We start from the raw sequence: 17,644 nt of genomic DNA, 5'->3' as shown, positions 1-17,644 counted from the left end.
GAGCTCCCCAATCAACATTCGGTATATCATCTTCGACAACTACTGGGGCTTCAGCCTTTTCCTTGGGCAATACGACGAGTGCCGTATTGAATCCTTTTGCCCCCCCGGCAGCTCCTGCCCAAAACTCCTCCAACCCTTTCGCTGCTGCAGTAGACAACAGCCGGCCTGGAACACCTTCATCCCCATTCGCGCTTGCCAATCCGTTCGCGCAGCCTGCACCCGCCTCCACTTCACCATTTCCTCAATCACAGCCCATATCCCCCGCTTTTGGTGCGTCGACTGCTTCCGCACCTCCCTTCTCAATTGGAGCAGGGGCTGGAAGCAGTGCCGGGTTCGGTACATCACAAACTCAGCCGCAAGCATTTGGCTTTACCTTCCAAGCAACTCCCACGGCCAGTCCCACATTATCTCCGACGCAGGGACCTGTAAGCTCTCCTCCAATGACATTTGTATTCGGTAGTGAGGCCAGTGATCCCAACAAACCGCCGGGAACGCCTACGACCCCTCGCCGACAAGTAAAAGCGCTTCCGAATCGGAGAAGCACAAAACGATGAGCATGTGTCCACAGGTCCACCTCTGTTAGCCCAAAAATATTACAGTTGACGACACAAACAGAGACATCTTTCCTGCTGCCACATCTCGTCTTCCCGATCAGAATCCGTTAGTTAACCTCACTCCAATTCTTCCATCATCCTTATCTCATACAATCATATTGACTGACGGTCGACGTTCGCATTCCCAACCATGTCCTAGCATTACTGGATCTATTCTGATGATATGAAGAGTTCTGTTCGACAATAATTATTGTGCGTTGCACATGAACCCATGTCCATCTTCATGCAGTGAGGAGATCAAGATAAGATATACCAAAACATGAGGAATTGGAACAATTTAGTACACATAAGGATTTGGTATGTGAAAAGAAGTCTGGGCGTGATCAGCGTCTTGACTTCGCGTTAGCCTTCGCAGGCTTCTTCTTAGGCCTCGCGGAATCGTCAGAGTCGAAACCACCCTTCTCTTCCTTTCGCTTCTGATCTGCCCTGGCTGCTCTCCGTTCGAGCTCATCCCAGTCTTGACCTTCGGACTCACTCCCAGACCCCGCGCCAAAGTCCTCGTCACTGTCATCGGATGCATCTGAATACTCGGTGCTGTCAGTTTCGCTCGACGATGAAGCAAAGTCTGCTGCATCTGCATCAAACTCGCTCTCTTCCTCCCCCACTTCCTCCTCTTCCTAACAGGTCAAAGGTTGTTAGCGGGTCACAGAGACGCACATCCATTTCCTTACCACATCGGAGGCATTTCCACCTGTCAAAAATGCCCAACCACCGTCTTTGAAAAATTCGTATGGACTGTCATTGATTGTTTTCATGATTTGAGACCAATTTAAATTGACCGCATTCTCTCCCACGGGGACTTCCACCGAACTGAAGACAACAGTGATCATGTCAACCAAGACGCAAGTGCATCATGTAACTAACCACTTACTCAAGCCATTCGCGGACATTGTCCAATTGGGAACTCGGGATGGAATTTATTTGTATCGGTGGACGGTTAAAATCACGGAAAATAAGGACCATATCAAACTGCTTAAGCGAAAACTGCACACGCTCCAGGGAGGCAACTTCAATGTCGGAAAGCGTGACAACAAAAAATGGAGGGTCGGAGAGGTGGACGATGCACTCTGTTGTTGGCTGCAGCTTCACGTTTGTACGATAGGGAACACCTTCGAACGCAAGCTCTCTGAATGGAATGTCGACCTCTAATTGGTCATCACTCTGGGTCACGTACTCGTAAACATCAATGATTGTGACCGACAAAATCAGACACTCACCGCCTCCGCTATCTTCTCAGCAAAATGCTTGAATTCCCTGTTGAGTTGTTTCCTTCGCTTTAATTCGCTTTGTTCGAGCTCAATCTCATCCTCGTCGCCGTAACGATACTTGCGTTTACGGTTCCCAGTCTCGTCGAACTGAACATCAGATGCTTCCCGATAAACTTGTACATCCTATCACTTGACCATTATTTCAACAAGAAGATACGTAGGATGAAACTGCCTTGCCTTTGTTTTTTTCTTCCCAATCATGATGGGGGATTTCAAATGGAAGTGGATGATAACCAACATTTCGCCATCGCAAGGTTGAAAGAAGAGATGTTTAATGTTGCTAAAGAGAAGATCTGAAAACACGCGAGTTGGCCCCGTCAAAGAGTACTCTAGGATTTAGCTTACCAATTTTTCCGCCAAGAGGAGAGATGTAGCGGACGCCATTGGAATGGATTTCCAACTCTCCTGCAAGGCGTTTGCCATCTAGAGCCGGGCGGGCAAACACGTCTGGAAGCCTGAGCGGTTTCCGTCCTATGAAACAAAACTCAGATCAGGCGAAGCTGGACGAGGAAGTACGCTCACCTCGAATTTCCACTAAATTATCTTGCTGAACGACATCAGCCATCTCTTTCTGCTCGTTCTCTCGCTTAGTGGCTTCCTTGCGTAAATCAGATATGGCCTTGTTCAACGCTTCAAACCTATTGCCATCAGTGCTACGGTATACGAGAGACTTGATGAATGTAGCATCAGGGTCTTCAAAAGGCTAAGTCAGGGAGGGAGATGAAATCGTCCACGAGCGAAGGAGATATAATATGCGTACCGCGTCTTCCTTCTTGCCAGCATGAGAACCGGGAATTTGGAAATTGAGTCGTAAAATAGTGTACTCTCCTTCGTCACTTTTGCTGCACGTTTTCAAAGTATTTATATGGAAGGGTACAGCGAATCCGTTAATGGGTACGACGATGGTTTGGTTCCTGCGGTCAACATGGATCTAACGACACGTATGAGACGTGAAAGTCGTCTGAGTTGTGAGATGCCTGCGCCTACCCTGAGGGACTCCGCCTCCTTCGGTAGGCCTGCTTCTCCCTTGTAGCTTTGGAAACGCTTCCAAGTTTTACGATTATCCTCCGTATTGGTCCCATCCTCCCCAGCATGCCTCGCGAGGCCTTCCTGTTGTCTTTGGGCATGCAACTCTCTCTGATGATCTGCAATCTTGGCCTGGACGGATTTTGAGGCCTCTGGATCAAGCAACTGCTGTCGGGTCTTGCCACGGAGGATTTTGCTTCCTACAGTCACCCCATTCAATGGCTTCGTTTTCGGGGATGCATCGGGGTCCGCCTTTACAGCCTTCTTGTCTGACTTATTAGGAGCCTTGGAGGAAGAGGCTTTCTCCTTTGGCTCATCCTCGAAGCGGAAGATGTATTCCGTCGGAGTTTTGCTGCCTTCAGTAAGACATACGGATGAATTTGCAGTTACTTTGACGGTATCCGTGAGACCTATAGCGTATCTAGCTCGAAAACAATCAAACGCATGAAAGAGCCAAGATGAAAGAGGCAATCACTTTTTCCCCTCTTTGTCCTCAAGGTCTTGGAAACCGATGGATAATGAAAAGATCATATCGGAACGGAGTGTGCGGGTGTTCTTGGCATTAAGAAGCCATGAACTGTCACGAAACTCTATTCCCATCTATCGGCGGAAAGAATCAGCTTGTGAAGAAAGACGGACCATCCCCAATTATACCCACTCCAAAGCCGATTGTCTTCACAAAATGCTTTTCGAGATGAGGCATCTTTGCTTTGATATAATCGACAGCCGTGGCATACACATCCTTAGCCACAGCACCATCATGCATCTTGGACAGGAGTTCTTGTTGTAGACTCAGCAAGAACGTGTAGTTTTGGTCTTGCTCCTACATCCAATGCGTGAGAGTTGGCAATGAATCGAACACGAATCCTCACTTTTGTCGGGTCAACCAAGAAGCTCCGTCCTACCTGAGCACAGTAGGCTTTGTATTTGACACCGATCGAGGAGAGGATTACTCCGCTGACAGCCATGTTGTCCTCACTCGATGTAGCGCTAGGCTTTAGATCATAGCCCGTTTTCGTGTTCCTTGACTGGATAATAGGTGTGTAAGTGACCTCGACCATGCTATAATCAACATCTGGTCCCAAGTGTTTGCTCTTGTTAAAGACACGCATGTCAGGACCCTTGGACCCGTCAGGAGCACCAAGTCGATTCTCAATGTAGTCCGCCAACCGTATATGAGCAATTTTACTCTGATTGTCAAGAATTGTCTCCAATTTCGGAACGAATGAATGAGCCAAGAGTGCTGAAGCAAGATGAGAGGCTGTTCGGACGAGTTTCTAAACATACGAGAATGAGGGTTAATCATGCCGGATGATGCTGCGATGCAACGCACAAGCTCGTCCTCGTCCTTTGATGCCATAGCAGAGGAAAGGATCGGGCCACATTCGATGAACTCAAATTGTTCCTTGCGCCCCGGTTCAGCCAGCAGCTTTTCCCACTCATCCACAAGCTTCCCAGTATGCTTCTCTTTGATAGCAAGCCCGATCCTTTTCTGCTTTCAAAACTTATTAACATCAATTCCTGGGAAAGAGAAGACAAATGTACAGATGAGGCCATTTTCTCCAGAAGTTCTGGCATGGCATTGTTTGGCGGTTCTTTGGCTCGTGCTCTCGCAATCACCTTAATGGGAAGAATAGCTCCATCTACAGAGAGTTGCTGAAGGATCTGGGCTATAAGGCGAATTATATATCATACATCAAATTCAAAAGAACGACAATGGAACACACCCTGGGAGGGAGACGAAATCATGGTAATGGCATCCCTTTGTATGAGTATCATTGAGTTGGGAAACTCGTAGCCTCCTAGTAACCATGACTAATCAAGGGAGAATCGTCACTGTGCTGTTTACACGGCCTCTGGGCAAGCAACTCAGAGATTTTGACGGTGGTCGCGTACTTGGAAAGCAGTAGACTTCCTCACTGGCTCGTCTTCAGTCGGAGACTCCCCGGAAAGAACGAGGAGCGCGTCAAGCTCGCCAAGCGGTGCCCAATCAGGCTGATTTGGCCCCTCCTAAGCAGTAACACCAGTCGAGCGCGTCAAGAAACCCCCATGCCATTTGAGTACTAGCATAAGTCAACTTTAACACCTCCCAACTTACCACCCATGCATCCAAAATTTTTCCAACACGGTTCCAGAATGCAGGTGCGTTGAGGGTAACAGACACCATGGTCAATTGTCGGCAGCGGGTAAGAGTCAGTCTCGGAACCAATCCGCACGTGACTGCTTCAAACTAGCAGAGTTCCTGATACTGCGTACTCACCAATGCTCAGTGCATCCCACAGTGAGATGCCGAGACGCTAGGAGATGGATAAGACCCTGAGATTCACCCGATTTCTTCTATTGAAACACAGCCAACGAACCACTCGTCTTAGTATGTGTGGTGTTCGGAGGAAAATGATTCATAAAATATTAGTTCCGTACATCATTCCAGACATCTTCTGAGCTGAATATACTTCCTGTTGCCTCAGACGTGTCGGTTTTGCCCCCCGATTCCACCATTGGGACCCCATTCCTTGACCATTTCCTCATGCTCTGCTTTGACAACAGGACATGTTAAGTCGTCCAAATCACAAGGATATGGCCTCAAACTTAGCACAGACATAGATAAGAAACCACACTACATGATTGTCTAAAAAACTTGAAAGACCTTCGATGTCAGATGTTCTAGGGTGACTTGAAATTTGGTACCGTTGGCCCTGTATGTTACTCTTGGTAATGGTGATGCGAACGTAACCGCGAATCGTACACGGAACTGGAGGCGACACAATGAACATGCATGAAACAACTTCCCGAATAAGCATTCATCGAGAGTGGATTGCGAAAACTATTCACCAAACCAGATTGTTTACTCGCTTGTAACAGTGGTGCAGCTTTGGTACTATCAATTATTTCGCACTTACAAATTACTTCGACCAGTAGCTACGATCGAGGATATTTCGTAAGAACTTTCCTCAGCTTGGCATTTTTTTCCTCCAAAAGGATAATTTTTTGCGCAGAAGATCTCATCTTCTGGGCCAAGTATTTGACTCTAAGGCTCACTGAAGGGGTGCCCCAGTACGATTCCGTCAGGTCCAATCCAATCGACTTGAGTTTGATGAGTTCCTCTTCGCAAGCTCGAACATTTGATTCAGCCAGTGCAATCCGTTTCTCGTTGAAACCTATTTCCTGAAGCGCATGGAATATTGGGTCTGTGTGGTAAAACATAAATCAAGAGCCTATCAATCCATTACTGGTGATGTTCCACATACCGTTCATCAGTCTCTGGAAAACGTATCTGTACACTGGTCTACCAGCCCGAATCGATATTGGCACTCCTCCAGAAAATGTGCATACAGGTGAGCAACTTTCAAGATAGTTTTAAATCTGGGATCAACTGCACCTTGACGAGTGACAACATGGATTAATTCTGCGCGCTCCATCTCTCTTATAGGAACGTCATCGCCCTTGAAGGGGAAATCCAAGAGAGTGTCTAAATAGGGAATCTTCCGGTGGCGGCATGAGTGGGGTTGCATAGTTCCGTCCACAAACGCGCACCTCATCCTGCGACGCCAGTTTGGAGACAACCGCCCACGCTTGCTCGCGTTGCCATGCGAGACCCTTCACATCGTCCATATCATCACCGAACGTATTCCTACGTACTTCGCTTGTCGTACGTTCAATGATGTCCTCAACAGCGGCCTCAACGCTCATCCCATTTTGTATCTTGTAAACGAGCTTGAATGGTTTGTACTAGAATCAGCATCTTCACCCAAATCCCTACAAAATAACGCACCGCATCGAGATCGCTCACGCGTCCACCAAGCCTCTCGATGTATGACAATTTTTCAAGAGTTAAACGCTGCATAAGTTCAGCATTGCTCGAGTGAGCTGTGACAAATTGAAGAGCAGTCATCGTATCTGCATCTTCGAGGGAAACGGCCGTGAGGGGTCGAGCACCAAGTGACTTTGTCAAACGTTTGACATTCTCCTTATTGTCGCTCACGACAATGACGTGCGCGATCTGCGCGATGATGAGGATTCTGGACGAGAAAAGATGCAAAAAGCTTACATGGCCCTCGACAAGTTGGGTTGCCCACTTAGAAAACACATCCAGCACGATGTCACGAGTCCCAGTGCCACCTTTCGAGCCGAAGTTTTTAACAATCACAATAGGCACTCCAGAGAACTCAGCTTCTTGCCAAGCCTTCGGCCAGCGCTCCTGCTTCGTGACGAGATCATGAAAGTCCGACTTCCTAGCTGATACCTCGACAGCTTGCTTCTCTCCGTCTCCAATGTCTTCGGGAACATCATCTTCCGCCCTAAAAAGCTCGTCACCGAGGCCAAGCTCGCCTATAATTCCGTTTCCAGCAATGCAATCAAGCCGCCCATCGTGCCATAATCCATGACGAATGATATCGCGGACTCGTTTGTCCTGCTTCTCGCGTTCATCTTGCATAACCTCTTTCCGAAGCTTTCGCTCGTGTTCCAGTATGTGTTTGTGGTTTACACGTTTAAGTGCCGTCACGACGGTTTTGAGAAGATCCATGAGCTGTTGGTCGAGGGGGCTACTGAATCCAGCTGCAGATAAACACTGTCAGGCAGCCGAAAATGCCAACTGGAAAGGAAGAAGATGGATACCCTTTTGTCCGATGAGACCAACACTGACAAGATCGACTATATTGTTCAGATAGCCGAGGAAGCCAAAGAGGGGCCAATACCCGGTTTGCTTCGCAATTTGGGCCATCACACTGGTGTCCGAATCTTGTGCTAGCACAGTCTTGCAGTCAAGGACCAGATGAGGTCTCGGGGTTCAGCGTGAGACGAAAGGTCAGCAAGGAAAAGGAGAAGCGACGAACCGCTTGTGAGTACGAAGGATGCGAGAAACCAGATTCCACTTTCCGGATCCGGCGGGCCCATGGAGAAAGAGGATTGTGGCTAGGGTGAAATCCAGCATTGAAGATGGATGGACCCAGAAAACAAAACTAGTTCCCACCAGGTTGATCAGACAAATAAGTTGAAATGGCAACTTGAGCTTCCTTCCTTTCTTCCCATGTGCCTCCCGGAATGGCCAGAGACTGGTATTCACCGAGGTCAACCGGCACCCTCCCAAAAATATTTTTCCTGAGCCATTCTGTCAACTTGTTGCCTAAGAGACTGGCAGTGAGGCTCATTCCCACAAGGATGGATTGAAATCTTACTTGGGTACTCAAATATCTCCCAAACTTTAACTTCGACCATGAACGTCCGTAAGGGGTCAAATACCTAGTAGTGATATATTCACAACAGATAAACAACATTTCTCTAGTGAACTAGAAGATAGGGACATGCCGTGTACGTCAGCATGCCCAAAACGAACGCAAGGACAGGCAACACAATTCTTGGATGACTGGCTAGCCAATCCCGAACTGCGCTTACCTTCACCGTCTTTTCGAAGACAAGGCCCAAACGAGTCTTTGCGGTATCGCTTGCGTATATAACGATTCCGTGCAGGCAATTCTGAGCGCGCACTGCAGAACGGACCTGGTAGAATACAGCATTCGCAAAGTGGGGAGCCCCTGCAGGAACAGGTGATGGCCGAGTGATGTCAACGAGTGGGCCGTAGGGCTGTCAAATCGTGGAAGGGAAGCCTTTAGGATTTTATCCAGAATATGCAGAGGGTCGCCGTACCCTGAGCGCCTCGTACAGCACTTCAGTGTGAACATCTGCACCCTCAAATTCGATCCTCAATTGTGATGATGGAAAGCGATCCAAATCCTGTAACGATTGTAGAATTCTCAGCCACCGAACTTCACGGCCGCAACGAGTCGCTTTACTTCTTTCCAAGGCTTCCCCTTTACAAGCCATATATCACCCTGCCTCAAACCGGACCAGGAAGGCACACCACCATGATCTCTAGCTGATTTGCGCAGAACCTCTTGTATCTCAGCGAGTGAATATGGTATTTCCTCAGGGTCGGGGGCCGTGTACTGAAATTCGGCAAAAACACCTCCATCCTTGGATCTAAATCCATCACAGTAAGGAATGGGGAAATGTACCTACAGCTGATGCAACGCACCTTGGGAGCTCCAAATTGAGTAACTTGAATCCATGAACGTCTATGTCCTTGAATATGGCCGCCAGTCTGTCCATTATGGCTGGCTGACGGAGAGTGGCGAAGAGATAACGTATATCCCACTTGCCGAATCTTACTGGGAAAACGGAATCAATGTAAAGACTGGCGGTTAGCCTCTGTGGCGACTGCAACAAATGCATGAATTGTAACTCAAATAATGAAGAGAGCCTGAGGAGTGCAGACCGCATACATTCGGAGCCATGTCATGCCGTGCGCGTCTCCGCACAGTATTTATAACCGACCGATGGACTAATAAGTCGCCTCGAAGGCGAGGTTGTCTCGCCAGCCAGACTGGCACCTGAATGCCTCTCTGATGCAAGAGCAGGTGTTGCATTCTCCTTGCAGCGTGAGGAACTATATTTAAACGAGGCAATACAACATTTCATTTGCACGTGTATTACCATTCAGTACGGGGCACGCGCGAACGTTGGGATGCACCGTGTCAAAATGGAATGAGTCACAATCAGATTAATCAGCGAAGCGTGTTGTAAATGGCGTTCCGCATACGACAACGCGTCTACCAGCGGCTCACTTAGATGATGTAAGATGGAAGCAGGAAATATAACTAATGATTTGGGTCAACGTCCGTGCATGTATATATATACACAAAAATACAAACGCCTCGCAAGCTCGGCTAATGAATTGCAACTCCTGGGTGCTCCATTATCCTCCACATGCGTCCCGGATATCTCCGGTGACTCGCATTTCATGCCAACCCCACCAAGTTCTGTGCCTTCGAACTAGGAGTCTGGGGTCGGGATGAGTTTCAGGGACATACGAACCTGTATAGTGTAGTAGTTTGGCAGTGGGATAATTGCCATCTCAGGCACTGGGTTTGCATCCTTCTTTCCTCCATCTTCACTGGTGTGGAGTTACTGTACCCACACGACCAATTACCGGCTGAGGTTCCGAGTGTGACACAAAATAGTCAACCGGCTTCTCCTTGTGACGTGTGACAAGCAACCGGAAGAGGTGGCAAGGTTGGTGTGACACCAGCCACAGTGGCGCTGGAAATGTCCAACTGGCAAATTTTCGTGTTGATACATTTTATACCAAAAAAACTACTTCCTTGCAGACAATTTAATTCGATTTCACACAGCCACTTAGGCGCCAAAAAAAAATGGTGTGACAAGGATCATTCAACCGGAACGTCAGTGTGATGTGTGACCGGTAATTGGTCGTGTGGGTACAGTATGTCCCCATTGGCTACTCTCCGTAAAAAATCGACGCAAAATTGCGGCGTTTCCATGCAAAACACAAAATTGTTACCGTTCAAGGGTTAATGGTTTTATGCGAGAAAGGTTGCAGATATCCAGGATGGGACTTCAAACTAATATGAGGGCTAACGCGGGAGCTCAGTCTCCGTGAATGAAGAACTGAGGGGAAAAGGAAAATATACCAAAACAATTACCTATATACAATGCAGTCACGGTATCAATACAACGGAAACGAAAAGTAAGATCATGTGAATTTGGTTAGTGAGTCACGCGTCGTTGTAACTCCAACACAAACTTCGAAAAAGGGTGATGAAGGAGTGCTAATTGAAGAAATAAAGGAAACGGGATGCACATTCACCCTACCAGTACGTGTGGCGAAAGATACCCAATATTAATCTTAGCCCGGCAGTATCACGTGTCCCTACCTTTCATTATCGTATGTCTGGCCATGCAACCCTCCTATGTAGTTGCTGGTGTTCGCTTTGTTTTTCTTTTGAATATTGTTTTTTGAACGGCGCTTTCTCAGCTGTGCCGGAGTTGGCCGAATTTATTGTGCGTTAAGCTAGGCGTGGTGAAGGAGGGTTTGAGTGAATGGAGGGAACGCACGCGCTGTCGCTGAAAGTGATGCGAATTTCTGTAGGTGTCCTCGCTGATATGGAGTGAGGTACTCGCTGAGCTCAATTATTCGATTTGAATGGTTCTGCAGCGACCTACGCTTGCCACGCACTCGGCACCTTACTTCACTGAGCCCAATGGCGGGCCACTCACCGAACATGCGCGCTCTTCCATCCTATCTCTCGAACGATCTGCTCCGCTTGCCTCTTACCCCAGCACCCTTCGAGACTATCCCCTTTCTGAAGTTCTCCTCCTGCCGGCATCCTTCGGTACTATCCAACTTGGCGAGACTTTCGCTGCTGTAATCTGTATCAACAATGACTCCGTTTCTTTGACGCACAACCCAGCTCCAATTTATGCGTCTTCGGTGTATCTCAAGGTCGAAATTCAAAGCACCTCAAACAAGGCCGCTATCGGTGAAACGGGCAGCGAGAGTTCAGTGCTTAAAGCAGGCGGTTTCATGGAATGCAAAGTCCAAGTAGAAATGAAGGAATTAGGCCAACATGTCCTTGCATGCACTTTGACTTATAGAATCCCTGGCTTTATTGCAACAACGTATCCAGTTCCACCTGATGATCCCTCGGACCCAACGCTCAGGACATTGAGAAAGTATTACAAATTCATGGAAAGTTTTCCTTCGAGCATCATAGCCCGCGTACACCAATCTTATTTGCGATCTCTCGTCAGGTCACAAATCCCCTCTCTGTTAAGACTAAAGTTCAGACCCTCAAGTCATCCAATGCGTTGTTGCGGCCATCAGAGAGGGATAAAGTTTTCCTCGAAGTTCATCTCCAAAATCTTTCTTCAGGACCGATGACATTCCAGCGTATCCGCTTTGAATGCGCGCCTAATTCAGGCCTCAAAGTCCGGGATCTGAATGATGCCCTGTATGATAACACAAGGGCGGGGATGTCTCCCGGAGACACCAGACAGTACTTGTACGTCCTCAGCCCCAGGGAGAGTGACGGTGATGGGTCTGAAGCACCCCCCGAACGACCGTCGAAGCAGGCCCCAGGCAGCACAGTCCCGCTTGGGCGACTTGACATAGCGTGGACATCCTCATTCGGCGAGCCAGGAAGATTGTTAACCAGTGTAAGTTCGATAATATCTGACCCTTACTTGCGTCTATGTTAACGTTATTCGATTATTCGTGATGTGCGTAAAGATGCTCTCGCGAAAGATTGCGCCACTTCCTATTCCTGCGCCTCTGAATCCTAATGCAAATACTGCTGGCACCAGCCAACCTATTTCAAGTCTTCCTCCCTATATGTACCCAAAGATAGCCATTCCGCCACATGTCTCCGGCCCTGCATCTTCCATCTCCCGTCCCCACTCGCCTACCGTTACGACGTCGACATCTACACCAGGATCCCGCCCAGGCTCACCGTTCCGAGTACGAAACGTCGGGACAGGTCCAATGTCCCGTTCTCAATCGCCGAGTCTGAGTTCCTTAACCTCCTCAAGCATGGCTCCTCTTGCTGACCGTCCCCCTTCAGCACAAGGTCAGGGAGGGCAAGCCCCCCCGATTCCGACTGCTGCCACCTCTGGGGCTTTTTCACATTTGAGAGAAGCCACGTTGTCAGTATTGAGAGTTGCTGGAGCGTCGTCCGAATTAGGTAGTCAATTAGCTGTGGCGGATACAAGCGGACGCATTGATGAGGCTGCTGAGGTCGGTGCCGTCATCAAGGCACAAGAACCATTTCATGTGCGGTTCAGGCTGGATGTTCAACAGACCCCCTCTGCTTCTGCCACAAGGGACGGACTTTCTATGGGTGATACGAACCAAATGAGGACGACCACGATCTCGATCCAGAGGACAGAGACACGAGCGCTGGACGTTAGTGCAGAAAGCCTTGTGATTGGAGGGTCGGGTCGGGTTAGCGTACCGTTTGCGACACAGGCAAGTGGGTCTGGATTATTCCATTCTATCGGCGATCCGGCCCAACATGTGGTTTCAAACCAACTCATGGCGAGCTCTCCCATACCGTCACATGGACAGTCAATCTCGCCATTTTTGGGAGAAACTTATTCAACTCGTGGTTTTGCAACGGTCACCATGCCAGCTGTTGATGCATTAAACGATCATCACATTGGGAACAAAGGCGGTTATTCATTGAACACAGCGACTGAGGTTCCCTCCCCGTTCCTTACCCCCAGCGAGGGAATTGTTTCCAATGCCGGCTTGGTGCCATGCAGCGCTGACGCTATAGTGAGTGTTGGCCCATCCCTGGTCAAGTTGGGCTCGGCAGAGATGGTATCCACTGACGAGGCGAGAGTGCGATACGAGTTTAAGTTGGAATATGTTGCGCTTCGGAAAGGGCTTCAGGGCTTCGGAGGTGGGCTTCGAGTGTTTTCTGGAGGGCAGATAATGATGGAGGTGAGTACATTCGGAGATATCTGGGTGGTTTGAAAGGATGCCCGCGGGATAAGCCGCGCAGAGATTTGATTGGGTAGGAATACATGGTGTGCTTATTTATTTTATTTTACTTATTCATTTATGCATTTGGACAGGCACGAGGCCTGGGAAACTCGCTTAAATTGTAATTGGTCGACGTGGGATAGGGTCTAGTCTGGTCTAGTCAATTGGCACAACTGGTTGAGAGAATATTGTAGCGGGCCGTGAGATGTCGAATCGAGATTACTGAATCCCTCCGATTGCCAATCTATTCAATTGAGGGCATGATAAATTAAATTGGGCGCTTTGATGATGATGATGAGAGCTGAATTGGATCATTTATTGCAAATTTGCTATTTGCATCCGGCGGCCTGCCTTTGGCTGCCCCTCCGGGAACAAAATCAAATAGCTTAGCAATATTCCCAGGCAAAAGGGAATGTATGGGTGGCCCTGCCCAACACCATATCGCGACAAAGTGAATATATATTCATCCGTCGCGCGCCCGCACATTCCCCCCTCTCCTTCACCCCCTTCCATCATCATCATCCACCTATCCGACCACCATGGTGGATATCGAGAAAAAGTCCTCTTCCTCCTTCTCCGACCATGCACAAATTGCAGAAAACAACACACTCGCACCGAGCACCTTACGGGCAAGAATTGCCTATAAGCTGAAAGCCTACGGCGTTGAGGCTCATGGGTGAGTGATCAGCTGGCAATTACCCCGAGTATCATCGCTTACGGACCTCCGCTTCCACAAGAGTGTCCCCCGTCAAGGTAGAGCAGCAGACCTACACCAACTTCATCAACTTGTTCTTCCTTTGGCTCAGTGCCAACACTTGTCTGATCAGGTATGTATGTCTGTGCCCAATATCATACTATTGGATTATCGGTTTGTGTATCTATTTCTCACGCTCAGCAACATGTTGCAGTGTGTCAACTGGCACGCTCGGACCTATATTTTTCGGCCTTGGTCTGCGCGACTCAGCTCTGGTTATACTTTTCATGAACGCGGCATGCTGTGTCATCCCAGCCTACTTGTAAGCCCTTGCTTCAAATCGTAAAATCCTTACCAACCCTATACTCGTTTTAGTTCGACATTTGGTCCCATTACCGGTCTTCGCCAGATGATCTTTGCGCGATATAGTTTAGGATACATTGGTGCTGTAATTATTTGTAAGTATTCTATTTCCCAGCACCTCATCCAGGTGCCACCGATATCGAATCAAAATATGCTTCTTGCCTAATTCATTCTTTTGGCCAATTCCCCTCCATTTACAGCTTGTGTCAACATTGTGGTATTTATGGGCTTCCTCATCCTCAACTGTATCCTTGGTGGTCAGTCCCTAGCCAGTGCATCCAATGGCAACCTGTCGTGGAACGTTGGCATCGTGATCATTGCCCTGATCTCGCTTCTAGTAAGTCTTCCCTTCGTTCACTACCCTTACAGTGACTGAATGAGCTATTTGCTTCAGCTGACTTTCTCCGGATATAAAGTGCTTAACATATACGAACGTTATGCATGGATCCCAGTTACGATCGTATTCATCATTACGGTCGGGATCGGCGGAAAGCACATAAAAAACGTTCCTCCACCAGCTCCCGCGACAGCTTCGCAGGTCCTGACCTTCGCATCGGCCATTGCGGGCTTCATCCTCTCCTGGGGAACCCTTGCGGCGGACTATACTATATACATGCCCCCCACTGTTCCCAAAGCGAAGATTTTCACATATGCCTATCTCGGCTTCTTCCTGCCACTCGTTCTCCTCGAAATTCTTGGCGCTTCGCTCGCTGTTGCATCGAACGCCAACCAGGAGTGGGCTTTGGGATATCAGAGGAATAATCTTGGCGGGTTATTCGCTGCTGTACTCAAGCCTGCTGGTCGATTTGGCAAATTCTGTATGGTCGTGCTTGCGATGAGCGTGCCTGCTGCTTGCGCTCCTACGATGTACTCTTTCGGTATCTCATTCCAGTGCGTGGCGCCATGGTTCGCCAAACTGCCACGATACGTATTCTCCGTTATTTCCACGGCGATGTGAGTGTTTTCGGCATCGAGGTGCATAGCCACATTATTAACTCGTGTCCCATAGTCTCATACCCCTCGCTATCGTCGGTGCTAAGCATTTCGATTCTGCCCTGCTTCACTTCCTCGAAATCATCGCATACTACTGCTCTCCCTTCTCCGCTGTCCTCCTCGTCGAACACATTGCTTTCCGCTCCTCCTCTGGTGAACGTTATGACCGTACTCTTTGGAATGACTTTCACGCTCTTCCTCTCGGGTTGGCTGGTCTGGGGAGTATTATTCTAAGCTTCGGCTTAATTATTCCCAGCATGGACCAAATCTGGTATGTTGGACCCATTGCAAAGACAGGTGCAGGCGATATCGGCTTTGAACTCGGCTTCTTCGGAGCTGCGCTCTTCTACTCCATTTTGCGGCCGATTGAGCGATTGCTGACACCACGAAAGGGCGATTAAGGCTTGGTGCCAGATTTCGACAATTCAAGCATAATTTGGGAATCCCTGTATCGCAATACCTTTCTGCCCCAAATTGCTCTTTCCCTCTGACTTGTGACCCGAATTCGTCCCGGATCTCAACCCGGTTATTGGAATTTCACGTTTTAATTGCTCATGTTCAATCCATACATCGCAAGACTCTTTACGACCTCGTTCGGAACTCGGGCGTTCTACTTGACGATTTTTTTCCCTTCCACGACTGCAGGCGTCACCTCACCACCTCACCACCCACGCATGTAAATACCTTGCGTCTTGTTTTCTGTTCTGCTTACGACTTGTTCCGTCTCGTCCATGTTTCATGATCCTTATGTTTTCTGTTGTGGTTTTCTCAATTGTAATTGTCTTCGCTTTGTCTTCTTTGCTGGAAAGGTGGAATTCACGACATTTTACCCAGATTGGAATGTTCATATCTTGTTTGTCCATGCTGTGTAATTTGCCTGGATCTAGAATCACACGAATTTCAATATCCCGAGCTGATATCAAGGCGGTTAAGCATGACCAGGGCACGCTGAGCGTGCCTGAAAATCGACAATTCGGTGATGATGGGCTGAATGACGTGACTAACGTGGTTTTTCCAAAGATAGCATCTGAGACACCCCGAGGACCGCGGTGATGAATTTGTTGTGGACCTGACAGGCACTTTCCGCATCCGCGTCCTCACACTATGGGCAAGAAGTGGCTCACGTCGTCCTTGAAAAATGGGAATGCAGGAATGCAACCAAAAAAGCCGGTGCAAATTAGTTTGTTCTTGAATGGGGGGACGAGTTTTTGGGAGAAACCCCTGTCTCTAGGGTGCAGTACATATCAGATTTTGTTATAGACCAACACATTGCGACTCCATGATTAAGTGGGAACTAACACTTAGCAACTTCAGTCGAGTGGGCATAGGAAATAGGGGTTCTATCGATGAAGCCCGCCACAACACGACCCGATGGAGAGACGAAGAAGGATATTATCCGGGCGGCGTAGAGATACGAGACACATATGGAAAGAAAAAAAACGTGTTCATGAAGCGTGGAGACTGGAACGGTGGCATTCACCGGTCCATCGGGCGTTTATGAATGAAGAACAATATAGTACCATGATGGGTTGGATACATACCTCTAAGTGAGTGATATTACTTACATAATATATGGCAGATGATACAACAACATATCAAAGATGGGGGTTTTGCTTAGTGGACCCATTAATGCCAAGGTCAAGGGTTGAGGAAAAGGTTGGTCCTAGTAATCCATGGAACTCGGCAGCAGTTGTCAGATTGCAAATTATATTTGCGGAGCTGCAACGTAGATAGAATGATATCGCCCGCGGCCCTAAAAGGGTAGTAAACTTCGATTCCAGAAAGTGATTGGGTTGGGTTGGGAGTAGCTGAGTACAGGGCTTGATTCTTGTAGCTTGTTGCATATTAGTCTAGAGTGTGTCTAAATCTAGCAGAGGAGACTGATGCAAAGTGGCAGTACTTCCGAAGGTGGATATGCAAGCAGATATCGGTGACGGAGCAATACCACGTGTCACGCACCAGTGCCACTCGGCAGAATCGGGCGAATCCCCCAGGATGCCTGGTCGTCTTCCATCGAGTGCCCGAAGAGAATAACCTAACGCTTTGAATTGCCAGGTATTCCCACGGCCGCACAAACTGGAGTTCCCGTTGCCTGTGATGCATGACAACGTCTGCCTAGGAACCGTCGTTGTCCATCGCAACCCAAGGTCACCGCTTTCTTTTGTCACAAGGATTCCCGTTTCGCTTGGTCCTGACCCCTCTCTAACGTTCTGTCGACGTTGATCGTCATAATTGTTTGCTTTTTCCGCCTCAGCCTCTGGGGCTTTTCGTCATTGTTCCCTCTCATACCTACCATCTTTAATCTGTCAGTGCTTTATTATACGGGCATCAATGACAGACATTC

General features: G+C 48.4%; 4 protein-coding genes across 4 annotated transcripts; 2 read left to right on the top strand and 2 right to left on the bottom strand.

Moving 5' to 3' along the window:
• Positions 1–724: 724 nt before the first annotated feature.
• On the bottom strand, positions 725–5,115 carry EI90DRAFT_3279781 (FACT complex subunit SPT16). The gene is made up of 17 exons (XM_039066711.1): positions 5,007–5,115; positions 4,805–4,918; positions 4,636–4,723; positions 4,454–4,578; positions 4,242–4,400; positions 3,781–4,185; positions 3,567–3,731; positions 3,384–3,508; positions 2,870–3,329; positions 2,643–2,813; positions 2,405–2,585; positions 2,228–2,353; positions 2,060–2,175; positions 1,832–2,005; positions 1,486–1,775; positions 1,286–1,424; positions 725–1,231 (listed from the first exon to the last, which is right to left on the bottom strand). The coding sequence occupies exons 1-17, from the start codon at positions 5,073–5,075 to the stop codon at positions 938–940; spliced, it is 3,201 nt and encodes a 1,066-aa protein (XP_038920096.1). The 5' UTR covers positions 5,076–5,115; the 3' UTR covers positions 725–937.
• Positions 5,116–5,566: 451 nt separating this feature from the next.
• EI90DRAFT_3279780 (RNA12 protein-domain-containing protein) lies at positions 5,567–9,509 on the bottom strand. The gene is made up of 15 exons (XM_039066710.1): positions 9,190–9,509; positions 8,943–9,124; positions 8,701–8,887; positions 8,555–8,641; positions 8,216–8,491; positions 8,086–8,149; positions 7,881–8,033; positions 7,744–7,822; positions 7,526–7,689; positions 6,957–7,465; positions 6,681–6,908; positions 6,443–6,622; positions 6,288–6,390; positions 6,157–6,222; positions 5,567–6,096 (listed from the first exon to the last, which is right to left on the bottom strand). The coding sequence occupies exons 1-15, from the start codon at positions 9,331–9,333 to the stop codon at positions 5,828–5,830; spliced, it is 2,691 nt and encodes an 896-aa protein (XP_038920095.1). The 5' UTR covers positions 9,334–9,509; the 3' UTR covers positions 5,567–5,827.
• Positions 9,510–10,548: 1,039 nt separating this feature from the next.
• Positions 10,549–13,360, top strand: EI90DRAFT_3043622 (uncharacterized protein). Its single transcript, XM_039059267.1, has 4 exons — positions 10,549–10,852; positions 10,923–11,456; positions 11,519–11,923; positions 11,997–13,360. Exons 1-4 carry the CDS (start codon positions 10,808–10,810, stop codon positions 13,239–13,241), a joined length of 2,229 nt encoding a protein of 742 aa, XP_038920094.1. The 5' UTR covers positions 10,549–10,807; the 3' UTR covers positions 13,242–13,360.
• A 429-nt stretch (positions 13,361–13,789) lies between these two features.
• Positions 13,790–15,701, top strand: EI90DRAFT_2910210 (cytosine-purine permease; the record flags this gene model as incomplete). The annotated part of the gene is made up of 7 exons (XM_039054390.1): positions 13,790–13,926; positions 13,988–14,077; positions 14,159–14,266; positions 14,320–14,402; positions 14,508–14,644; positions 14,702–15,261; positions 15,317–15,701. 7 exons carry the CDS (start codon positions 13,790–13,792, stop codon positions 15,699–15,701), a joined length of 1,500 nt encoding a protein of 499 aa, XP_038920093.1.
• Between the last annotated feature and the right edge of the window lie 1,943 nt (positions 15,702–17,644).

Source organism: Cantharellus anzutake (assembly GCF_015039405.1).
Source record: "Cantharellus anzutake strain C23 chromosome Unknown EI90scaffold_9, whole genome shotgun sequence".
Lineage (NCBI taxonomy): Eukaryota > Fungi > Basidiomycota > Agaricomycetes > Cantharellales > Hydnaceae > Cantharellus > Cantharellus anzutake.
The sequence above is the reverse complement of the archived record's forward strand: the minus strand, read 5'-3'. Positions and strand labels throughout refer to the sequence as shown.

Excerpts from the sequence above, each read along its gene's own strand:
- EI90DRAFT_3279781 (XM_039066711.1), bottom strand. The coding sequence starts at position 5,075 with ATGGTGTCTGTTACCCTCAACGCACCTGCATTCTGGAACCGTGTTGGA. Across the intron at positions 4,724-4,804 it reads GGAAGTCTACTGCTTTCCAA|TCATGGTTACTAGGAGGCTA; the intron begins GTACGCGACCAC and ends TCCCTTGATTAG. Across the intron at positions 1,425-1,485 it reads AATGTCCGCGAATGGCTTGA|TTCGGTGGAAGTCCCCGTGG; the intron begins GTAAGTGGTTAG and ends TGTTGTCTTCAG.
- EI90DRAFT_3279780 (XM_039066710.1), bottom strand. The coding sequence starts at position 9,333 with ATGCAACACCTGCTCTTGCATCAGAGAGGCATTCAGGTGCCAGTCTGG. Across the intron at positions 9,125-9,189 it reads GGCATGACATGGCTCCGAAT|TCGCCACAGAGGCTAACCGC; the intron begins GTATGCGGTCTG and ends CATTTGTTGCAG. Across the intron at positions 7,690-7,743 it reads ATCCTTCGTACTCACAAGCG|ACCTCATCTGGTCCTTGACT; the intron begins GTTCGTCGCTTC and ends CTGAACCCCGAG.
- EI90DRAFT_3043622 (XM_039059267.1), top strand. The coding sequence starts at position 10,808 with ATGGAGGGAACGCACGCGCTGTCGCTGAAAGTGATGCGAATTTCT. Across the intron at positions 11,457-11,518 it reads GAAAGTATTACAAATTCATG|GTCACAAATCCCCTCTCTGT; the intron begins GAAAGTTTTCCT and ends ATCTCTCGTCAG. Across the intron at positions 11,924-11,996 it reads CAGGAAGATTGTTAACCAGT|ATGCTCTCGCGAAAGATTGC; the intron begins GTAAGTTCGATA and ends ATGTGCGTAAAG.